The 19,163-nt window shown below is 35.0% G+C and overlaps 1 protein-coding gene across 4 annotated transcripts in view; it reads right to left on the bottom strand.

Annotated features, from left to right (window-relative positions):
- The window catches only part of LOC143915053 (protein turtle-like), a 373,910-nt gene that overhangs the window by 5,360 nt on the left and 349,387 nt on the right, over positions 1-19,163 (bottom strand). For 2 of the 4 annotated variants that reach the window (XM_077435469.1, XM_077435468.1), the window contains 9 exons: positions 18,369-18,654; positions 14,012-14,253; positions 10,839-11,109; positions 10,501-10,761; positions 8,848-9,110; positions 8,551-8,772; positions 6,341-6,449; positions 4,294-4,479; positions 368-595 (listed from right to left, as the gene is read on the bottom strand). In XM_077435469.1, coding sequence (XP_077291595.1) covers positions 368-595; positions 4,294-4,479; positions 6,341-6,449; positions 8,551-8,772; positions 8,848-9,110; positions 10,501-10,761; positions 10,839-11,109; positions 14,012-14,253; positions 18,369-18,654 — 2,068 coding nt within the window. Of the gene's footprint in view, positions 1-367; positions 596-4,293; positions 4,480-4,855; positions 4,940-6,103; positions 6,185-6,340; positions 6,450-8,550; positions 8,773-8,847; positions 9,111-10,500; positions 10,762-10,838; positions 11,110-14,011; positions 14,254-18,368; positions 18,655-19,163 lie in introns of all 4 variants that reach the window. The other 2 variants (XM_077435466.1, XM_077435467.1) reach the window with 2 other exon arrangements.

Raw genomic sequence — 19,163 nt, 5'->3', positions numbered from 1 at the left:
AGAATGTTAGTAGAGGGGGGGGGGGGGGTGACAAAAATCTGTTCCATTAAAACTATAGTTAATTCAGATTGCCATGCAAACTAAACTATGTATAATTCCAATTGCATTTTTAATAAATTAATCAAAGAAATGAAAATAACAGAGACGCAAAAAACGAAAATGCAATGAATGTGAACTTCTTTGTCGTCAATATGGCAGAGATAAAATTGTTAAAGTGAATTAATCGCTTTTATCCCAACCACCGATTCAATTTTGTTAGTTCTAATCACGTTAAGAAAGTATCATCGGGGGATTCAAAATGAAGGGAAGTCAAAAGATCAAGGCCAAACACGTGACCTCTGGCAGCGCCATGGACGGCCGAACTCACCCTTTTCCTGTTTTCTTCTCTTTCGTTTGTTACATATTTTGACGGCACACACCGATAGAATTATGGCTACTATGAAGAAAAGAATGCCTCCGACCACGCCGGCCGTTATAGCCTTGTGCTTCACCCTGGCCGGCACCGGGAACTTCACCTCATCGGAGCTCTCGTAGCTGCTCACACTGTTGGCCAACACCCTGAAGTAATACGTCCTACCACCGACTAGATTTTTCACTGTGGAATAACAAAATTTCAATATTAACAATCGACATCTATTATACAGAATTAGACTTGGGCCACACCGTGCAACTTTGTCAGCCGACAAGTTGCGCGACCAGAAAAAATGTATGGAAATGTGAGCGACAAAGAAGTTGACGGGTGTGGCATGCCCCATCTAACTGCATACATTGGTCTGGTCGCCCTCAACCAAGTCGCTCGCAAGTCGCACGGTGTAGCTCGACTCTTAAGAGGGCTGGACACCAGCGCCTTGTCCATACAAACGTATTACACTTCTCCCTTCCTCAATTATGGCACTAGAGAAATAATTTTTTAATATGCTATGGCTATCTACCATTGAAATGCATCTGTCCTTTTATTTTTTTGATTAGTTATTTTTATAGGAGCTAGGAGCCGCCAAACATCTATAAAATCGCCTCTTTTTTACACCCACGAAAATAGTCCAGCGTGCTTATTTAACGGTCGATTTAAAAAAAAATACGCACACAGTTGCATAGAAAATATCTTTCTCATACTGATGATGAAATTTTTTTAAAAATTGGTCCAGTTTCGGAGGAGAAAATTGGAGAATACGAAACCTTAATTTTGTCGATTTAAAATACGTATTATCTGGTCGAAGCGCAACTGTCGCATTCCCTCAATATATATATATATATATATATATATATATATATATATATATATATATATATATATATATATATATATATATATATATATATTGATATATATTGTCGCATTCACTCAATATATATATCGAAGAAAGGAACGGCAACAAAATTAAGGTTTCGGGTGTACAGCCCCCTTAAGCAGAAACAATTACACTATAAGTTTCTTGAAAATGAACATTTAATTTGAAAAGGAAATAGGTATGGAAGAAAACTATAGATAGCATTGAGGAACAAACAGATAGAGATATAGAATTCTATGGAAATGTGAGCGACAAAGAAGTTGACGGGTGTGGCATGCCCCATCTAACTGCATACATTGGCATGGTCGCTCGCAAATCGCACAGTGTAGCCCGACTCTTAAGTGGAATCAATTACACTATAAGTTTCTTGAAAATGAACACTTAATTTGCAAAGGAAATAGGTATGGAAGCAAACTATATAGGTACATAGCATTGAGGAACAGACAGATAGAGATGTAGAATTCTGTGAGGACGGATTCTCACGACATAGGGGGTTGATCGGGTATGCATACATCTGAGTCAGTCAGAGTGCACGTGAACATGCAAATATGAGAAAAATGTCTCACCAGTATCCATCACTGTCAAAAAACGATGCATACATCGAATTCTATGTGTTAATCGCCATATGCAACGGTTATTTTATAAAGATAATGTTATTTAGGTGATCTTTTGAACATTATAAATCACTTCAGATTAGTCTTTGAAATTCGTTGAAGTAAATTTGACATAAACATGAGCTGTTATATTTGAAAGTGGCAAAGTTCAGAAATATTTAAAAATACTGGTGGTCTGTAATACGTTTATTCTGCTTTTCTGAGATTCTGGATATATCGAATTAAAATAAGCGATAACAATTTGTGAACAAAGTCAAACAGAAATAGTGTTTTTGGAACTGAAAATTAGACTTCCGCTACTTTCAAATATACCGGCTCATATGTAATTTTATATAAATTATTATTATAAATTTGAAATAATGGTAACAGATGAGGATAGGTTACCAATTTGTTTGGAACCGTTTCAACAATTATGGAATTATTTTTCCATGGCCTGGGATTCATCTCGGCGGCCCTGCCACTGAGCTATGTTGCTGATTTTCACTCTTGAATAGTTCAAAGCCGATGAAAGTTCACTTTTTCCGTCAAATAGTCATACAGGAACAAATCGTACAGTCTTTGAAGACATGCAACGTCTCCAAAACAGGGTATAATCATGTTGAGATCATTTTTCAAATGACTTTTGTGAAAAATGTTTTAATAAATGACTTTGTATCATTTGTAGTTTGTTTTTATCTAGCTAGTGAGTATTAGTGTTCATTTAAAAGAAACTGATTATGCTATACTCTGCAAGATATGATTTTTTAAAATGTATTCATTTATTTTAAAATTGAAACTACCATAGAAACAGAAAAACACACTTCCATACTTCAAATAGAACGTTTCAAAGGAAAACCAACTGGACTGATCAATTTAATCTACATGATATTTATGTATACTTAATATTTAAAGATTTGAAAGCCGGCATTCAAAATAAAATGGACTTTTCAAATGCCGTCACTTCAACTCCAAACACATACTTATTGCCGATTGGTGCCGAAAGGATCGGTAATAAAGTAAGCGTCTTAAGTTCAAGCGATTTAAAGACAGATTCGAGTTTATATCTAGAGTTCGAAATAAAAGGAGAGCAAATGGTGTCCAAACTGTGCGACAGCACCGATTCCGTAGAGCAAGAATCCAACGCTAGAGATTCGAAAGACGTCAAAAGCACCGTCGATGTGAATCTAGTGTCGTCCGATATAAAAAAGCTCGCCAATGAAGCTTGCGAAGCGGCTGAGAAAATCTCCAAGAATAGTAGCAGCAGATGTTTCAACGGAATGCAATACCTTTGCAGTAAAGCGAGGGAGAACATTGAACGGTCCGACTCTGCTGTTACGAAACTGCAATCTCAAGGATTGCCGTGGGTGATCAAAACGTTTATTTTATCGCTGTTGAAGATCGTAGACGGATGGAAGTGTCTCGGCGACGTCTTGGACAAGCAGAGTAACGATAGTGATAAACTAAAGCACACTTTTCAAGAATGGGAGTGCGTCACTAAAGTGATGTTGTACAAAATTTTTAAGACTTATGAGAATTTGAATGAAGGATTGAAGGGCAAACAGCGAGTGAATTCAATCAGTGTGTACAAGCAGATGTTAGACGGCTGTGAAACACAAGATTTGATGGCTGATAAGAGTCTGTACAGTCAAATGGGACATATTCAGTGTCAGTGTGTGGCCTCCGAGTCGGAAATTGTTAAATATTGTGATTCGACTCGTTTGCCAGAGGATTGGAGGAAAAGAGAGTCGTTGAAAAGTGAAACGCAATTGGACACTGGTGGTAGAATTCCGAATGTTAAAAATTCAAAGAATTTGCCAATCAAACCCAATAGAAAAAATAAAAAGAAAAGTTCGAATAACAACTACCAGAAAATGCACCAAAAAAAGTAAAAGATTTCCAATACAAATAATTAGAGTTTTATAGTTTTAATCATATATAGATTGATTAATGTGTTTTTTTTCTAGAAAAATTTGCATTTAATCCGAAGTAAATAGTATTATAGTAAGAATGGTCAAAAGTAAAAGTATGTCTTTGACCATTTTTGGCTTGGTAATTGGTTTTCTTTGCAACATAATAATAGGCAATTAAAATTAGTAATGATTTGTATATTATATAATATAACTTAAATGAAATATATGTATGTATATTATTATTTGTATAGTATGATAAAATTATGTTTCATTTTCTAGTCATAAATTGATCTAATTTTTTTTATTATTTAATATAGAACGTTTTCGTTTTTAAGTTATAATATTGGAAGACATTTGAAAAATGAATTTAAATTTGCTATTGTTTTATTGATGTCTTAAAAATAATATAAGATTTATTTTGTTCATTTCATACTGATGTATTAAATTTTTGATACAAACTCATTTTGGTTTAAAATTATTATTCGTTTTGATTTAACATACCTAAATAACTAGTTTCTTCTGGCCGAATTTGTCCTCTATTGAGCGTTTTCCATTGTGCATCTGTACGATATTTGATAGTATAAAATTGAATTAAATTAGAACGTTCTATTGGCTGCTGCCACGTTATCAAAAATCCGTTACTGATCTCAGTGACAGTGAGGTTTCTCGGTGGGCCGGGTTTCGGACCTAAAAAAACAACAAGAAATAATGAAGTGATAGAATTCAACTCATAGCGATGATATGTGCACGAGAACATTGTGTGAGTAAGACGGTTTTAATATATAGTAAACATGTAAAAAGTGGAAAAGAAAGAATGTTAGGATACATATATGAAGGAAGAGCAAGCGTTAATTACAAATACATACATATATAAGAATGTCTAAGCTTCTACATAAAGCTAAAAAAAAAATAAAATACTCGTATGTAAATGGATTCGAACGAGGTACGTTAATTTACATAAACATATGAGAGTGAAGGTGACATTTAAGGCGTAAGAGAGTGCTACTTTAAACATTGTGATTAAAGATTAAAAAAGTGGATAACTGATAAATGTTTGTTGTACCTTTTGGTCGAAAGACCGTCGGTATAAGGATGGCGCCTGTGGAATCGGTGGGAAAAATAATAACACTAGTATAATCAATTATTTCTGGAATCAAAATAAAAACAAAAAAAAAATGTGATTTTTTTCTCAATGCAGTGTGTGCCGGCCAGCCAATTCATAAACTATATAATTATAGATAAATTGTAAGAAAATAATCGATTCCACATTTTAATAATATATTGTTAACCCTTTGAGTGCTGACGTCTTTTCTGTTGAAAGCCCGCCACGCTGAAAATTTCGCCAACATTTCCAACTAGAATTATTTAGAAATCGAATAGAAAGCAGGTATAAAAATTGTAGCTAATCCAAACAAACCCTAGATAACTACAGCCAAGGATTTCGAGTTTTGTAAAGGTGTGTTTAGACTCTCTAATATATCTTGTAACAATATAAAATAAACGAAAGAAGTCTATTAATTAATGTATTTTTCCAAAACTACATAGTTCCATCTTCTTCATTGTTGTTAAAATGTAATACTCACAATCAAAATGCCAAGACACAATCTAAAATACTCAGCAGTTAGGGATTTCCATTGGGAAATTCTGCTATGGTTAACCAGTCTTTATAAACGTTGACAAATGAATGACACGGATTACCCGACACATATTCAATTCATTTTTTTCAATGCTACCTTTAAAGGCTTAGCAGGTAGTATTCTTGTTTAATTTTTACGTGTTCATAATACAACACATATCGGCGTATTTTCAGGCTCGTGGACTTGTTGGCAAAACGCCGGCGTTGGTCTGCATTCAAAGGGTTAATGAATGGTGATAGGTATAAGGATTATCAAGAACGTAAAAGTGAAGAGTAAATGTTGCAAACAAATATATTTAAAGCATGTTTAGATTGTATGAAATCGTTTCATGTATTTTTTTTTAATAAAAAAAAGCTACTATGCAAACATTTAGGGAATATTAAATATATAAATAAAAAGTAGCATATAAAGAAAATTCATCTAAATATGTATTATATATTCATCATGCAAATAAGACGTCACATCAATTTGTACGATAATACAATTAAAAGACAAAGACAAATACAATATAATAATGGAAAGTACGAAGTACAATATATAGAAGACACATATTATATATATAAAAAAATATTAACATTGATTAAAACATATCTATCTAGACACACATGTACGTTATTCAAACATGCAATTTTGCCGGGAATAATTAGTAGTGTTAGTGTGTTAGCAGTTAGTACCGGCGTCGTCAGGAGCAGGTTGGAACTGTTTCTCGTCAGCTGCTGTCGGTGGTGGAGCCATTTTTCGCGGCAGTCCAACATCTAATCACCGCAACAAATGTGTTGTTACCACGAATAACATTGCAAATATTCTAACTAGTAAATATTCAAGATCAAATGCGCGCACGTGCGCCTCGCATACGTCAAAAAAGTCTCATCAACGTTGAAAAATGTAAAACGATCTAAAGATCAACTCACCGAGTGTTCTGATTGTTATTACTTTACTCATCATTCCTTCGCCGATTGTGTTCTTGCTGATGACTTCGAATTCGTACGTGGTGCCGGGAGAGAGGCGATTGATCGTGACCTGGAAAAAGTCGAGTTCAAATATTGGTCTATTGTATAAAGTTGATTATTTATCTGTTCAGAACTGTCAGATGTGGTATACTATTGTAACGTGGGAACACAAGAGTATCCGCTGTCTAAGTACATTCGAAACCCCTGAATTAGACTAACGTAAGGTGATTATTTATCTGTTCAGAACTGTCAGATGTGGTATACTATTGTAACGTGGGAACACAAGAGTATCCGCTGTCTAAGTACATTCGAAACCCCTGAATTAGACTAACGTAAGGTGATTATTTATCTGTTCAGAACTGTCAGATGTGGTATACTATTGTAACGTGGGAACACAAGAGTATCCGCTGTCTAAGTACATTCGAAACCCCTGAATTAGACTAACGTAAGGTGATTATTTATCTGTTCAGAACTGTCAGTCTGGTTTTTTCCAAATTCAAAACCAGGACATTTTTTTCAAAAACATATTTCCATATACTTCAATTATTTAGAACGAAGATTAAAGAATCATGGACGCACATTTATGAAAAAAAAATGAGTTCATTTTCTTAAAATGCTCCTATAAAATTCTACACAAGACTGGTTAAAATCATACTAAGTGATTAGTAAAACATTTTAAGGTTTCAACATTCATTTCGGCATCCTTCTGTATGGGACAGAAGCATGGACCCTGACGTGACGTGATGTGGACATACAGAAGGATGCTGAGAATCTCATGGATGGCGCGTCGTACCAATGCCGAGTTGCTGGACCTGATGGGAAAGCTTGTCAAAGTGCTCAAAGTGTGAAAAGGCGTAAATTGGAGTACTTTGGACATGTGATGCGGAACGAGAAATACGATCTCCTGCGCCTAATAATCCAGGGGAAAATCGTAGGCCACCGCAGTCGGGGCAGGTGGAAAACATCTTGGCTAAAGAATCTTTGGTAGTGGTACGGCCTCAGCACCCGAGCACTATTCCGAGCAGCAATTGATAAAGTTCGATTGGGACATCTAGTTTCCGACGTTTTGGGAGGACATGGCACGTGAAGAAGAAGAACATACAATTTCGTTTTATCACTAGACTATATATTGTTCATCAAAGTAAAAAATCCTTCGGCTGGTGCATGTGTTCCTGATAAACGGAAACAGTATTTGACTAATTTGCTAATATTTTTGAAGGAGACATCATTTTCGACAAAGAATTTATATATTGAACCATGTATTAGATAAATAATTTTATAATGCACATAAAAAAGTGTACTGGTTTTATCTCACGACTTACCAGGATAGATACCCAAAAAACCAGCACTGTCCTGGTAAAATCAGTACAAATGGTCACCTTAGTCTAACGGTACCCGCTAGAATTCTCAGAATCCAGGCGAGTACGTGAGACCCACTTAAACCTGTACGTGCTTAGACAATAGATACATAAATGGATTGGGGAAGCTGTAGTGAGCAACTTGTCTTTTATAAGGAGGTACATACGCCGTATCAGATTATTCTAGAGCGAGCGCTGGTTACGTATGGACGTCCTGAATCATTCAATAAATGCTGTGAAGCGACTTTGGCCTTTCATTTGGATCCTGTACTCACCCCTAGGCAAAACTATCTTTTGAAACTCTGACTTGGTTTTTGGGAGAAGTCAGAGCCAAAGTTTCAATACCAAATTTGTATATATCGGAGAGACCATACAATGATTTTATTTTTAACTTTAACTAGCTGGGCAATTCTACTTGTATAGTTGAACAAATTAATGTTTGGAAGTTACTGTAATTTAACGACTATTATTGTATGCTAACAATATAAAGTTTTAATACGGTGGGAAAAAGAAAAAGCCAATTATTTCCATCAAGTAGCATATGTTTAGATCAAACGAAAGCATATATTTTGACTGACTTCAAGTATGCCAATCAAAAGTAAGTGTTCCTCTCTCTGTTTGAATTGAAAATTGGTTGTAGATTTATCGTATCGTGTTCACACTCAAACATATGGTTTCAAATATTTCAAATCAATCAATAAAAATAAAAAAGTCCACACTCATATTGATAGTTTCTGAACAAATCTGTATTTAATCCAATCACTCGTTGAAAGTCGATGGGCAAAAATATATCAATAAAATTTGTATCCGTACTGTGGTAGCTCCGGATGGAGTGACGGGTATTTTGATCCAATCCGAGATCCCAGTCTCTCTGTACCATATTGTATAGTCTTGTTTGTAGTCGGGACCGCCTGAATATCCAGGCATCCAAACCAACGTTACAGCAAATTCAGTGGCAGTGCCTGATAGGTTATACGGAGCATGGGGTTGTGTGCCTTCAATTACTAATTGAGTAGAAGTCGCTATCGTTGCAACCTGAAAGTACATTCAATGCATTAAAAAAACACTTATTAATAGACTATGCATTTAATGTGAATATAGTCGACGTACCTCGTTAGATGCAATACATTGATAAAATCCGAAATCGGATCTTCTCAAGGTATCGATAGTGATATTACCGCCTATAATTCTAACTCTATTTTTTTGCAAAGCTACGCCGTCCCTCCTTTGCCATTGGATGTTAGGTTTCTGGGTGCCTTCTGCTTCCAAAGCATCGCAGTGCATCTCGACAGATTCACCGACTTTTCGCTGATACATAGGATCTGGTTCTAAAGTAAAAACTGGCGGTTTCCTAACTAAAACTTCCATAGCACCTGAAAAAAGTAAAAAAAAAGGTTTTAATATGACATATATAGACGGTAGTTGCTATGAAAATCGCGAATATCGAATATCTGGAACTCGAGTGCTCGTTAGTATGATAGTTCGTGTGGATGACTCTCGATGGATGGAATTTTCGGGTGCCAGATGTTCCGTTATCGATATTTTAGTGACGTTTGCAAGATTGCTGTGTGCGGAATAATCACCGAACCATATAGACAGTCTTATCAATCAGTGATTTTTCAATGAGTTTAATAAAAACCCCTACTATTATTCAAAATTTAAAAAGTTGTTCCTACATATATGTCTTTCACTTGCTAATTGTAAGTTTTTGAATAATTGGTAATGGAATATTTTATAGAAAAGATAAAAGTAAGTTTAAAATGGTAGCATGTTTTATACAGACCGAATGATTATATATTAATTGGTTCAGTGATTATTGCCCACAAAGCGCTCGCCCAAAAGTCACTAAAATCTCTATAATGGAACATCGGGCAGCCGAAAAGTCCATCATACTAATGATAACTATCATACTAACGAGAACTTAAATGCCTAATATTCCTTATTCGCGATTTTCATGGCAAAAATTGTCTTTTGGGCGATCGAAATGTGCGTAATAATCCAATTACCAGATTAATTGGACTCAATAAGAATTCCATTGAGCATCATCCATGAAAAAATTAAGTAGCAAAAGTATATTTCGATATATAGTATTATATAAGACTAGTGTTGTGCCCGATGAAATATCATCGCATGGGTTGTGGCATATTAAGTTATTAAATAAATAAAAAAATTAAAAGAAATGTGTCAGTCCTGTGTTCGATCCGCACGCGGTAGTATTTTTTTCAGATGCCTTTTAAATATATTTAATTGTTTAATATGAAAAAAAAATGGTAAAAACTATTATACCTACATATAAACAATATAAAATACCAATAGAAAAAGTAATTAATTAAATTTTCAATAAATGGCGCTATATATAGAAGAAAATTGGTAGCAAACAGTATATATATAGAAGTTTTTTGTTGATGGTATTATATTATATTTGTACGTTTTGTTGACAGTGTTTTAACTGTGACGTACATATGTCGAATCGAAGCGACTATTATAGTACGGCGAGCGTTATCGCACACATACATACACACAGAATAGCGCTATTATATATATGATGATTAATAATAGACAATTTATAAAACTGAAAGCTTTAACTTTATCTAACTTCATATAAAAGAAATTTATTGCATATGCTGCATGGTTGAAAAAAATCTTGTTTTGTAACTTTGTATCAGAAAATTTTGTATCGGAAGATTTTTTTGTTGGAAACCTATTGTTATGTATGTATGTATGTATGTAGATGTGTTTATTTTGTATTGAATATTATAGTACCTGACGATCCTTGCGTTCCCTGAGCATTGTACGGAGTACATGTGTATCTTCCTTGGTGATTTTGATTAACTCTTGTAAAAAGGAGCGAACCATTATTCATGATAACAATATCCTTAGTTTGGTATGGCTCTAAAAGCCTTTTATCTTTGGTCCACGTTACATATTGGAGAGGTGGATTGGCTTTAATATAACACTGAACAACTCCGGCCAAACGAAAAGGTAAATATTGAATCGACGGCGTGAAAGTAACCTTGGCGGGATCTGAAACCATTGAAAAGTGTTAATAGTGCGATGTTTTAATGACAATTGATCAGGTTTGATTGTGATTTGAGGCGTACATTCAACGTTCAGATACGCCGATGCACTCTGCGGCTCTCCAATCCCGTTGGAGACTTCGCAGAGGTATTGTCCGGAGTCATCGGCTGCAACGGGGTTGATGACGAGCGAGCCGTCCCGTTTAATGGTGACCCTAGTCTCTAAAGAAGCTACCTCTTTTACGGGCGCGCCTTCCCTAAACCACTTGACGGTCACATTTCCCGGCAAGGCTTTAGCTTCGCACGAGAATTGAACTTTTTCTCCCTCGAGCTTGGTCTGATTCGTCGGCGGCATCTTTAAAATTCATCCAAACATTGACAGGTTGCAAACAGTGATCAAATGTGTCCTCGTTTGCCTTCCCATTACATGTATACTTGCACGCATACACGTTTCGATGTATGTGACCGTACTCATATCGACAATCCAATAGGAAGGTAAATCGTATGTATAAAAGTAAAATAAAATTTTCAGATTGCATTTGTAATGTAAAATGAAGTGATGACAAAGCAAGATGAGAATACTCAAGAATTGTGAATTTCATTATTGATACAAGAGATTCCCAAGTATATAATATGTGTAAACAATTTAATGACATATTCAAAATCTATGTAGTATGTATGTATGTAACTCTAATTGTAATCACTGTTAATTCTAAATTACATTTATTCCAAACAAAGCACATAAATAACACACATTTAAATAAATAAGTAGTGTTTTTTAAAAACTAGTAATAATAATATGTACAAAAATAAAAAGCGTTATTACAGAGGGAAAGTAAAACTGAACGAAAGTAAAAAGTTGAACAGAAAAATAATATAAAAAAAAGTGACAGTGCATGCATTATGTTAGCATGATGGATAGGTAGATCATATTCATCTTTTTCAGTGATGATAATGAGGCGAGATGATTGTGAACTCAAGACATGTTCAGATGCTCGTGGCACGCGACGGGTGCTGCGAGCCGCTGATCATGTCGCAGTAATTGAAAAAAAATTAAGGGGTGATTTAGGTTGAGCGCCTCAGGGAAAAATTTAATTGCCAATTCATTACTTCAACACAGGGAGAATCAAACACCGATAACAAAACATAAAAAATAACATTTAACTGACTGACACAATACAACGTCCTGGAGAGTGAGCTATTGGGTGCGGATTTGAAAGGATGCAAAGACTATGTATTGCACAATAGTGAATATTTTATGTTATTCTATACAGGGAGTGGTATTTTGAGGTGATTTGTAGAATAGGAATGGATGTTTTTTTTTTATTTTTTGGAAACTTTACATACGCTACGTATCATCAGTTTTCAATTTTATTTTTGTTTTTGGAATCAATAATTCAAATCACACATTCTGAAAGGTGCTGTTTGTAATTCTATTGAAGGAAATTATAGTACATGTGTTTTTATCGTGAAAAATTGTAGTGCTTTTTGGAGAATTGAATTTTTGGTGATTTTTTAAGCCTCGACCAATATGTTCTGGAATTTTTGATCGGTCAAGAAAAATTTGTGCGCAATAGAATGGATAAGATTAAAATTAATTTTCATATGTACGAATCGTCTTATGTAGTTTCAAAAACAGATAAATAATACAGTTGAATATAAACTGATATTTTTTTGCTACTTGCTTTTTTTTTAAATTATTTTATTTTTTATTTTTCTGCTACTTGCTTTTTTTTAATTATTTCAAGAAAATCAGCTTCAGTGGAAAAAACTTGAAAAATGTATATTTGTTCATTATTTTTATTGAGCTTTTAAAATTTTTAAAATAAATTGAAATCTTCAATGTTATACTGACATTTTAAAATTTATATTTTTATTACTGATCCAACAAATCTTAACTTCAATTTATATAATAAACTGACTATTGACTATAGTCAGGATTATTTTAGGTGAAGGGAGGACATCCCCCAAGTGTTTTTTAAAAAAAAAGTATTTATAAGCTGTTTTTTCCTACCTTAAAATTTTCGGAAAATAAGGGTTATTAGTGTATATTTAATTTATAAATATAATATTGTTTTTTTTAATGTGTTATTTTTTAAATTAAGGGGGGCTGGCGCTCTTATAGCCCCCTCCCCGGCTACGGCCGTGGAACTGACCAAGGGCTTGTATTTTTTGGTAATTAACTTCATTAAATATGTTCAGTAAGTTATATTATCGGTCACTGACTGCTTCAATTTAAACAATAAGTTATTTACTGACCGTATTTACGTTATTTACGACTGTAGATGACTACATTTAAAATTTTCGTAAAAGTTACTGACCGTTTATTGAAAAAATCGTCCATTTATTGAAAAAACTGACCATTTAAATGGTTGGCCAGTTGATCTTGAGATATTGACTGATTATTCAGATACAATTACTGACCACCTTTTTATTGTTTTTTATAAAAATTGAGAGTAAATTTTTCTTACCTGTTTTTTGGAACTAGACGTAATATAATATGCATAAGAAGTTAAAAAATATCATTTAACATTGTATATTGACTGATTTAAAACATCAACGAAGGACAATCAATTACTATTAAATAATAAAAAAAAACTGTAATAGTCGAATAGTTCACATGGATTGCTTTACATTTAGTTCATATTTTACGCACATCAATCATTAAAATTTAATAGTGCAATTAATGTAATAGATTTTTGGTCACTTAAATTTTGAACAGGTAGAACAATATTAAATAGCCGGTAAATTCACAGGTTAACCGGCAAGCTCAAGTGAGGCAAAGCCCCACTTCTAGTACACACGCATTTAATTTATGTAAATATTCCCTCAAAGCGTGGTATTTCGGACATTTGATTGTATTAAAACCAAAGCACTACTTTACACCCTATTCGGGTTAAATTATATCCAGCATCCCATTCGCAACACGGAGACGAAGGTGAGGTCGAAACCCCATAGATCAAGTTTCTTTGTAGGGCGCACCGAAACACAAGGGTCGGGGCTCAAAGGGGTTTAAATAACAAGTTGCGACAAAAGTGAAAGTGATTATATACACAAGTACACACATAAAGGATGCATTCGGGGACTAGTTGGATATGGAAAGGAGCCCACCATCCAGGAGTATAATATATATACATATATATATATATAGCGAGTATATAAGCCTGGTGTGACCAGTCGCTGGGGGGGATATAATTTGTATTATTTGTTTGTTTTTTTTTTTTTAATTATAGGGTTGGTTTTGCTTGATGATTTACCGTGATGACGGCGCCGCCCGCTATAATCACCCTTGCCGTGTGGGAAACCTGCCCCTCACCATTGCGCGCGATGCACGTGTAGTCGCCGATGTCCTCATGCCTGATGTTGCTGATGCGGAGCTCGGTGCCGTCGTTGAATATGCCAATAGTAGCAGAAGGCTCCACCGGATTCTCATCCTTGTACCAGAGGATCTCAGGGGTGGGCGTGCCCTCCGCCTGGCAGTTGAGTATGATAGCATCTCCTGGAACAAGCAAGAGAAAGATATGCCACGCATGCACACACACTCTAAACATGCATATGAAATATATCTTATTAAAATATTCTAGTGTTGGGACGTGTCGAAACTGTCCGCACGGGTCGAGACAATAGCAGACGAATAGCTGACTCGCCGACCACAGAGGCTGGGCCCAATTTCGGGACCTAATTCGACACGGTCGATTTCGTGTATCTCTCGAGTCTGACCAATAGGTAAGAGAAAGATATACCACGCATGCACACACACTCAAAATATGCATATGAAATGTATCTTATTAAAATATTGTAGCGTCGGGACAAGTTGGGACGTGTCAAAACTGTCCGCACGGGTCGAGACAATAGCAGACGAACAGCTGACACGCTGACTCACTATATTATTTTTGTTCGAAATGTTCGAATTCATAGTAAGTTCATTTTGCATATTTATTGCCAATTTAGATGGGAAAGATCGTAGATAAAGATACATTTTATGTATGAAAATTCAATGAAAGGTATGAATTTTGAGCTTTTTTGATCACTTGATAAATCAAAGCACCTATTAAAGTTTCTTTAATTTCGAAAATAAATACCCGGTGAATAGAAATGGTATGTAATAAAATTTTATTTGAATACGAAGTATAACGAGCTGTCTATGAAAATTATAATACTTGTTTAATATTAGATAAAGTTTTGAATATTTAAATAATAATATATAGAAAAAATCTATTGCATAACAAAAACGATCTAAAATAGGACGAGCGATATATAAAAGTATGACGTCACACGTTCCGTTTGAAGAAATTTTAGATACAATCTTGTAAGTAAAATATATATGTACATACTAAATCAGCGCACAATTTGTCAGTGCAAAGTAATCAATACATTTTTTATTCCCATACACGTGAAAGCGAAATTACGCACGTTAGTTTTATCGAAATTGTTCCGAGCGAACGTAGGGGTTGAATTCTGAAAATCATTTGGCGAATAATTGCGAAACAGGGTCAGCTGCGGATCGTAAAAATAAAAAAAATGCACGGCAATTTAGATAGCCCTAAATGGCATTGTCATGATGCCAGCCAGGGGCAGTCGAAAACACATTAAAACAAACTATAGAAAGTTTTAAACAGATGAATGTATCATTCGAACAAAAAAAAACCTGTCGTTAAACCAGAGATAGAGAAAAGGATTGGAGGCGAAATGAAAATAGGGGATGAGTCATATGACGCGAGGATCCGAATAAGAGGACCGAGGAGGGTGATCAGGAGGAGCAGCCTCGTTCTGACGACGTCACCCTCGGGACCCATTCATCAACGGGGCACGGGGAGAGATCAATCTAAATATAGGGGGCTCATCCCTGAAGGTGCCCGATATAGCCAAAATGGAAATAGATGTTACGCAAAGGCTGTTAATAAATATATACGTAAGCCTCAGTGTAGCTCACTTTTACCAATAGGAAGGTTGTGGGTTTAAACTAGTCGATTATTGCAAGTGTAAATTAGCTTGCGGTTTGTAATTACATTGTATAATGTGTTTAGATATATGTACACAGAGAAATGTTATAATAATAGAAGTGGCTTTAGGCGTTATAGTGTTGTCAAGTGAGGAATGTCCACAGACCTTTTCAAATAATTTTGGCGTCAGTCGTATTTAATGCTTGGTGCTCGACGTATGTCCAATAAAACTTCTTTGTTTGATTATTTGTTTAACCAGCAGCGTGGTCTAGTGGTGAATGTTGAATTATTTTGTACTTGATGTTACGAGTTCGATTCCCCGCTAAGTCTCGCTGTTGGCCAGACCTTGATTTGTCTAGGTCAATCGTTTCTTATCAGAATTTGCCAATTTTTCTGATTTTCATTGAAACGATTCCTGTAAAATTGGCGTTTCCTTCCCAATTTTCTGTTGCGAACCTTTAGTTATTGTCATGTCTTAGGTTTCGCCATATTGCTCACCATAAATGTCTCTGTGGTTGTTTATCGAATATAAAATTCGTATTGTTACATGAAAGTTATTCATCGTTATTTATCGTATTAATACGATGTTTGTAATATATGTATACTGACCATTGATGTCAGATATTATTTAGATTTACATGTATCTATGTAATAATTATGTGGACCAGGAAGGCGCATTTGGGGTTTACCTGTTAAGCCATCCTGGTATATTTGAATATATGTATGTAAAATTATATAACTCGCAAGATGGGCAAATGCATCGTTAAAATTGCACAATGCATTCAAAAACACACAATAAACAACATGGGATACATTTTTATAAGTAAATTGACCATTTAAGTAACATATTATTCAATTAAAATCGTAGTTTGACAGTTTTTAAAAGTCTCATGGCGATCGCCCGCATTCTACATAAAATTTCAGGAGTAGCACCAAAGAAATGTAAAAATTATTTTTAAATAAATGTAAAAATATTTCTCTAGGTGGCGCCGAATACTCAATGATATTAATAATTTAAATATAATAAATATAAACGTCGTTAATTTTATACTATACATATTTTTGTTGAAACTATACATTACATGTTAATTTAAGAGTTCCCAAGGACAGACAAATACAAAAAAAGTGGATAAAAATAATACGCCAACCAAGAAAAGAAGCAGATTGGCCACCAACGCCCAACACCACCATATATTCAAATTGTAAATAAATCTATATGAAAATAAAACTTTAATTTCTGTAGTGAATATGTGATGACCCTGATTATATTCCGTGCGTTGTAGCGTAGTTATGGAGACGTACCGCGTATTATTGACACAATTTATTTGTTCGTAAAGGCACTTATATTATTATAACATTTCTCTGTATGTGTATGAAACTCTGAGATTCATGGGAGAAGTCGACGAAACCGACTAACCCCACTCCTAATCTTGGTACGAGTTAATTTTTTTCGAGTCTTCTTCAACTCAAGAGTTTGTGCCGTAAGGTGGATCCTACATAGATACAAGTGGGATGTTCTGTTCCAAGAATATATTTATTATTTCGTCAATCAAGTGCATTCGCTTCCTTCCGTATTCTCTTGGGTGCTATTTCAGTATCTCCCTAGTCAATCTCCCGTCCAATTTATGTACATATTGCAATTTCAATCTTTTAGCTCGCTCTATCGGGTCTACTATTATTACCACATCTCTCGTGTGTTTCAAATTCTGTATCATATAGTTATGTATGTATATTTAGCGTAAAATGCTTCATAATATAATTTAAATTTATGCATTCTAATATTCCAAGAAAATGAAATTCTGAAATACATTCCTCTATAGTCGAATCGAAATGTACATGCTATTGCATTCACCCCCACTCGAACCGCGATTTCATTTCAGTTTCGCATTGCATTTTGTTTGCTTGCCAAATTATCTGATTTCATTGAAACGGTTCCAAAAAATTGGCAACCCTGTGCTGTTTCTCGCAAAATTCGAGATGAGTTTACAACATCTCGAATTGGCCAGAAAGGCGCATTGGGGTTTACTGTTAGGCCTTTTTGGTATATGGATATGTATGTAAATATATAAATAAATTAGATGCTTTTAGTTATTTCTAATATACTGCTTCTTGGGACATGTCCTACGAATTTAATACTACATACTAGCTCTGATTAAGATTTAAATTTGAGATGTAACAGTCAGCAACTATCTACCTCATAAAATAACCAAGATATTCCGCGAAAATTTTTAGATCATTGAAGTGTTCCGAGCAGACGAAATTGGGCTATTATAAATTTACGATCTGGTTTTCAGGAGATATAATAAAATGAGACTTGTTGAGCGGTTAAAAACATTGTTAATTAGGCGAAGCGCCGCAACGGACTAAGCGTCCGTCAAGCGTCACATGTACAAGATGTCAACTCAACCATTCTTCAACCGAAGCATGCCAACCTAATCATTCAAACATACATACATACATTCTTCTAGGTTAGAAAACTAAATTTGTATATAGTGAATTTATTTAAAAATTGTACTCGAATGAGCTAAGAATCTGACAACTTTAAGACCAAATGGAAAATTACAAAGACAGAAAGTTTGTAGACACTTTCAATATAAACAAAACGTTGAAATTTCATGTTAAAAATTGTCCCAAGCCACGTTAAACCTTGAAAACCCATATCACCACTGACCTAAGTTGACGTATATGATGTCCTCGGGTGTAATAGCGAATCTGGGCGGCGCGTGCACGTCCAGATGAAACCAGGTACCGTTGGTGTTCCTCGAGTTGGGCGACCTGTTCAGGAAGACCACCTTGCACTCGTACCAGCCCTGATCAGACTCCTTGATGCCGGTCAGGTTGAGCGATGCTGCGCCGTACGGGGAATCGTGAGCAACTCTTGACACTCTGCCCTCGAACCCTTCTCCACTGTGGGTCGGATAGCTCTCGTACCAGATGTAGATCGGGATCTCCTGACCCTGCACAAAACCAACAATACATCCATTAGTCACAATTGATCAAGTCGGACAGCCAAAAGTGCAGCATCTCGCGAACCACCAGCTAATAACCTAAAATATCCATCTCTTCGACGATAATATACGAGTATGTATGGGGGAGGAAACGGCCATGCTCTTATCACAACACTGATAATGTATAGTATAATATAATATGTTTGATGATTAACTACTTCATAATATGAAAGCTAGAGGAAACGTTCTGGGTTTGCTGCTGGCGTAGAACTACGTCTAATTTAAAATCCGGCTGAAGTTTCTTCAATATCGTTATTAACTTCCATACAAAGGCTACGTTTTTAGTAGTTTTTTGACATCTACATATGTACATATATGTGAGACCTGTATTGATTTGATCAGTAAATAGATGATCAGTAAGATATATGTATAATCGTTTTCTGATTGCTTGAATATTCTTTATTTGTCAAAAAATACTTATATAAAATACACAATAAGCGGTTTACTCATCGTTCATT

This window comes from Arctopsyche grandis, chromosome 8 (assembly GCF_051622035.1).
Source record: "Arctopsyche grandis isolate Sample6627 chromosome 8, ASM5162203v2, whole genome shotgun sequence".
NCBI classification, from domain to species: Eukaryota; Metazoa; Arthropoda; class Insecta; order Trichoptera; family Hydropsychidae; genus Arctopsyche; species Arctopsyche grandis.
This window is presented reverse-complemented; position numbering and strand designations above follow the sequence as displayed.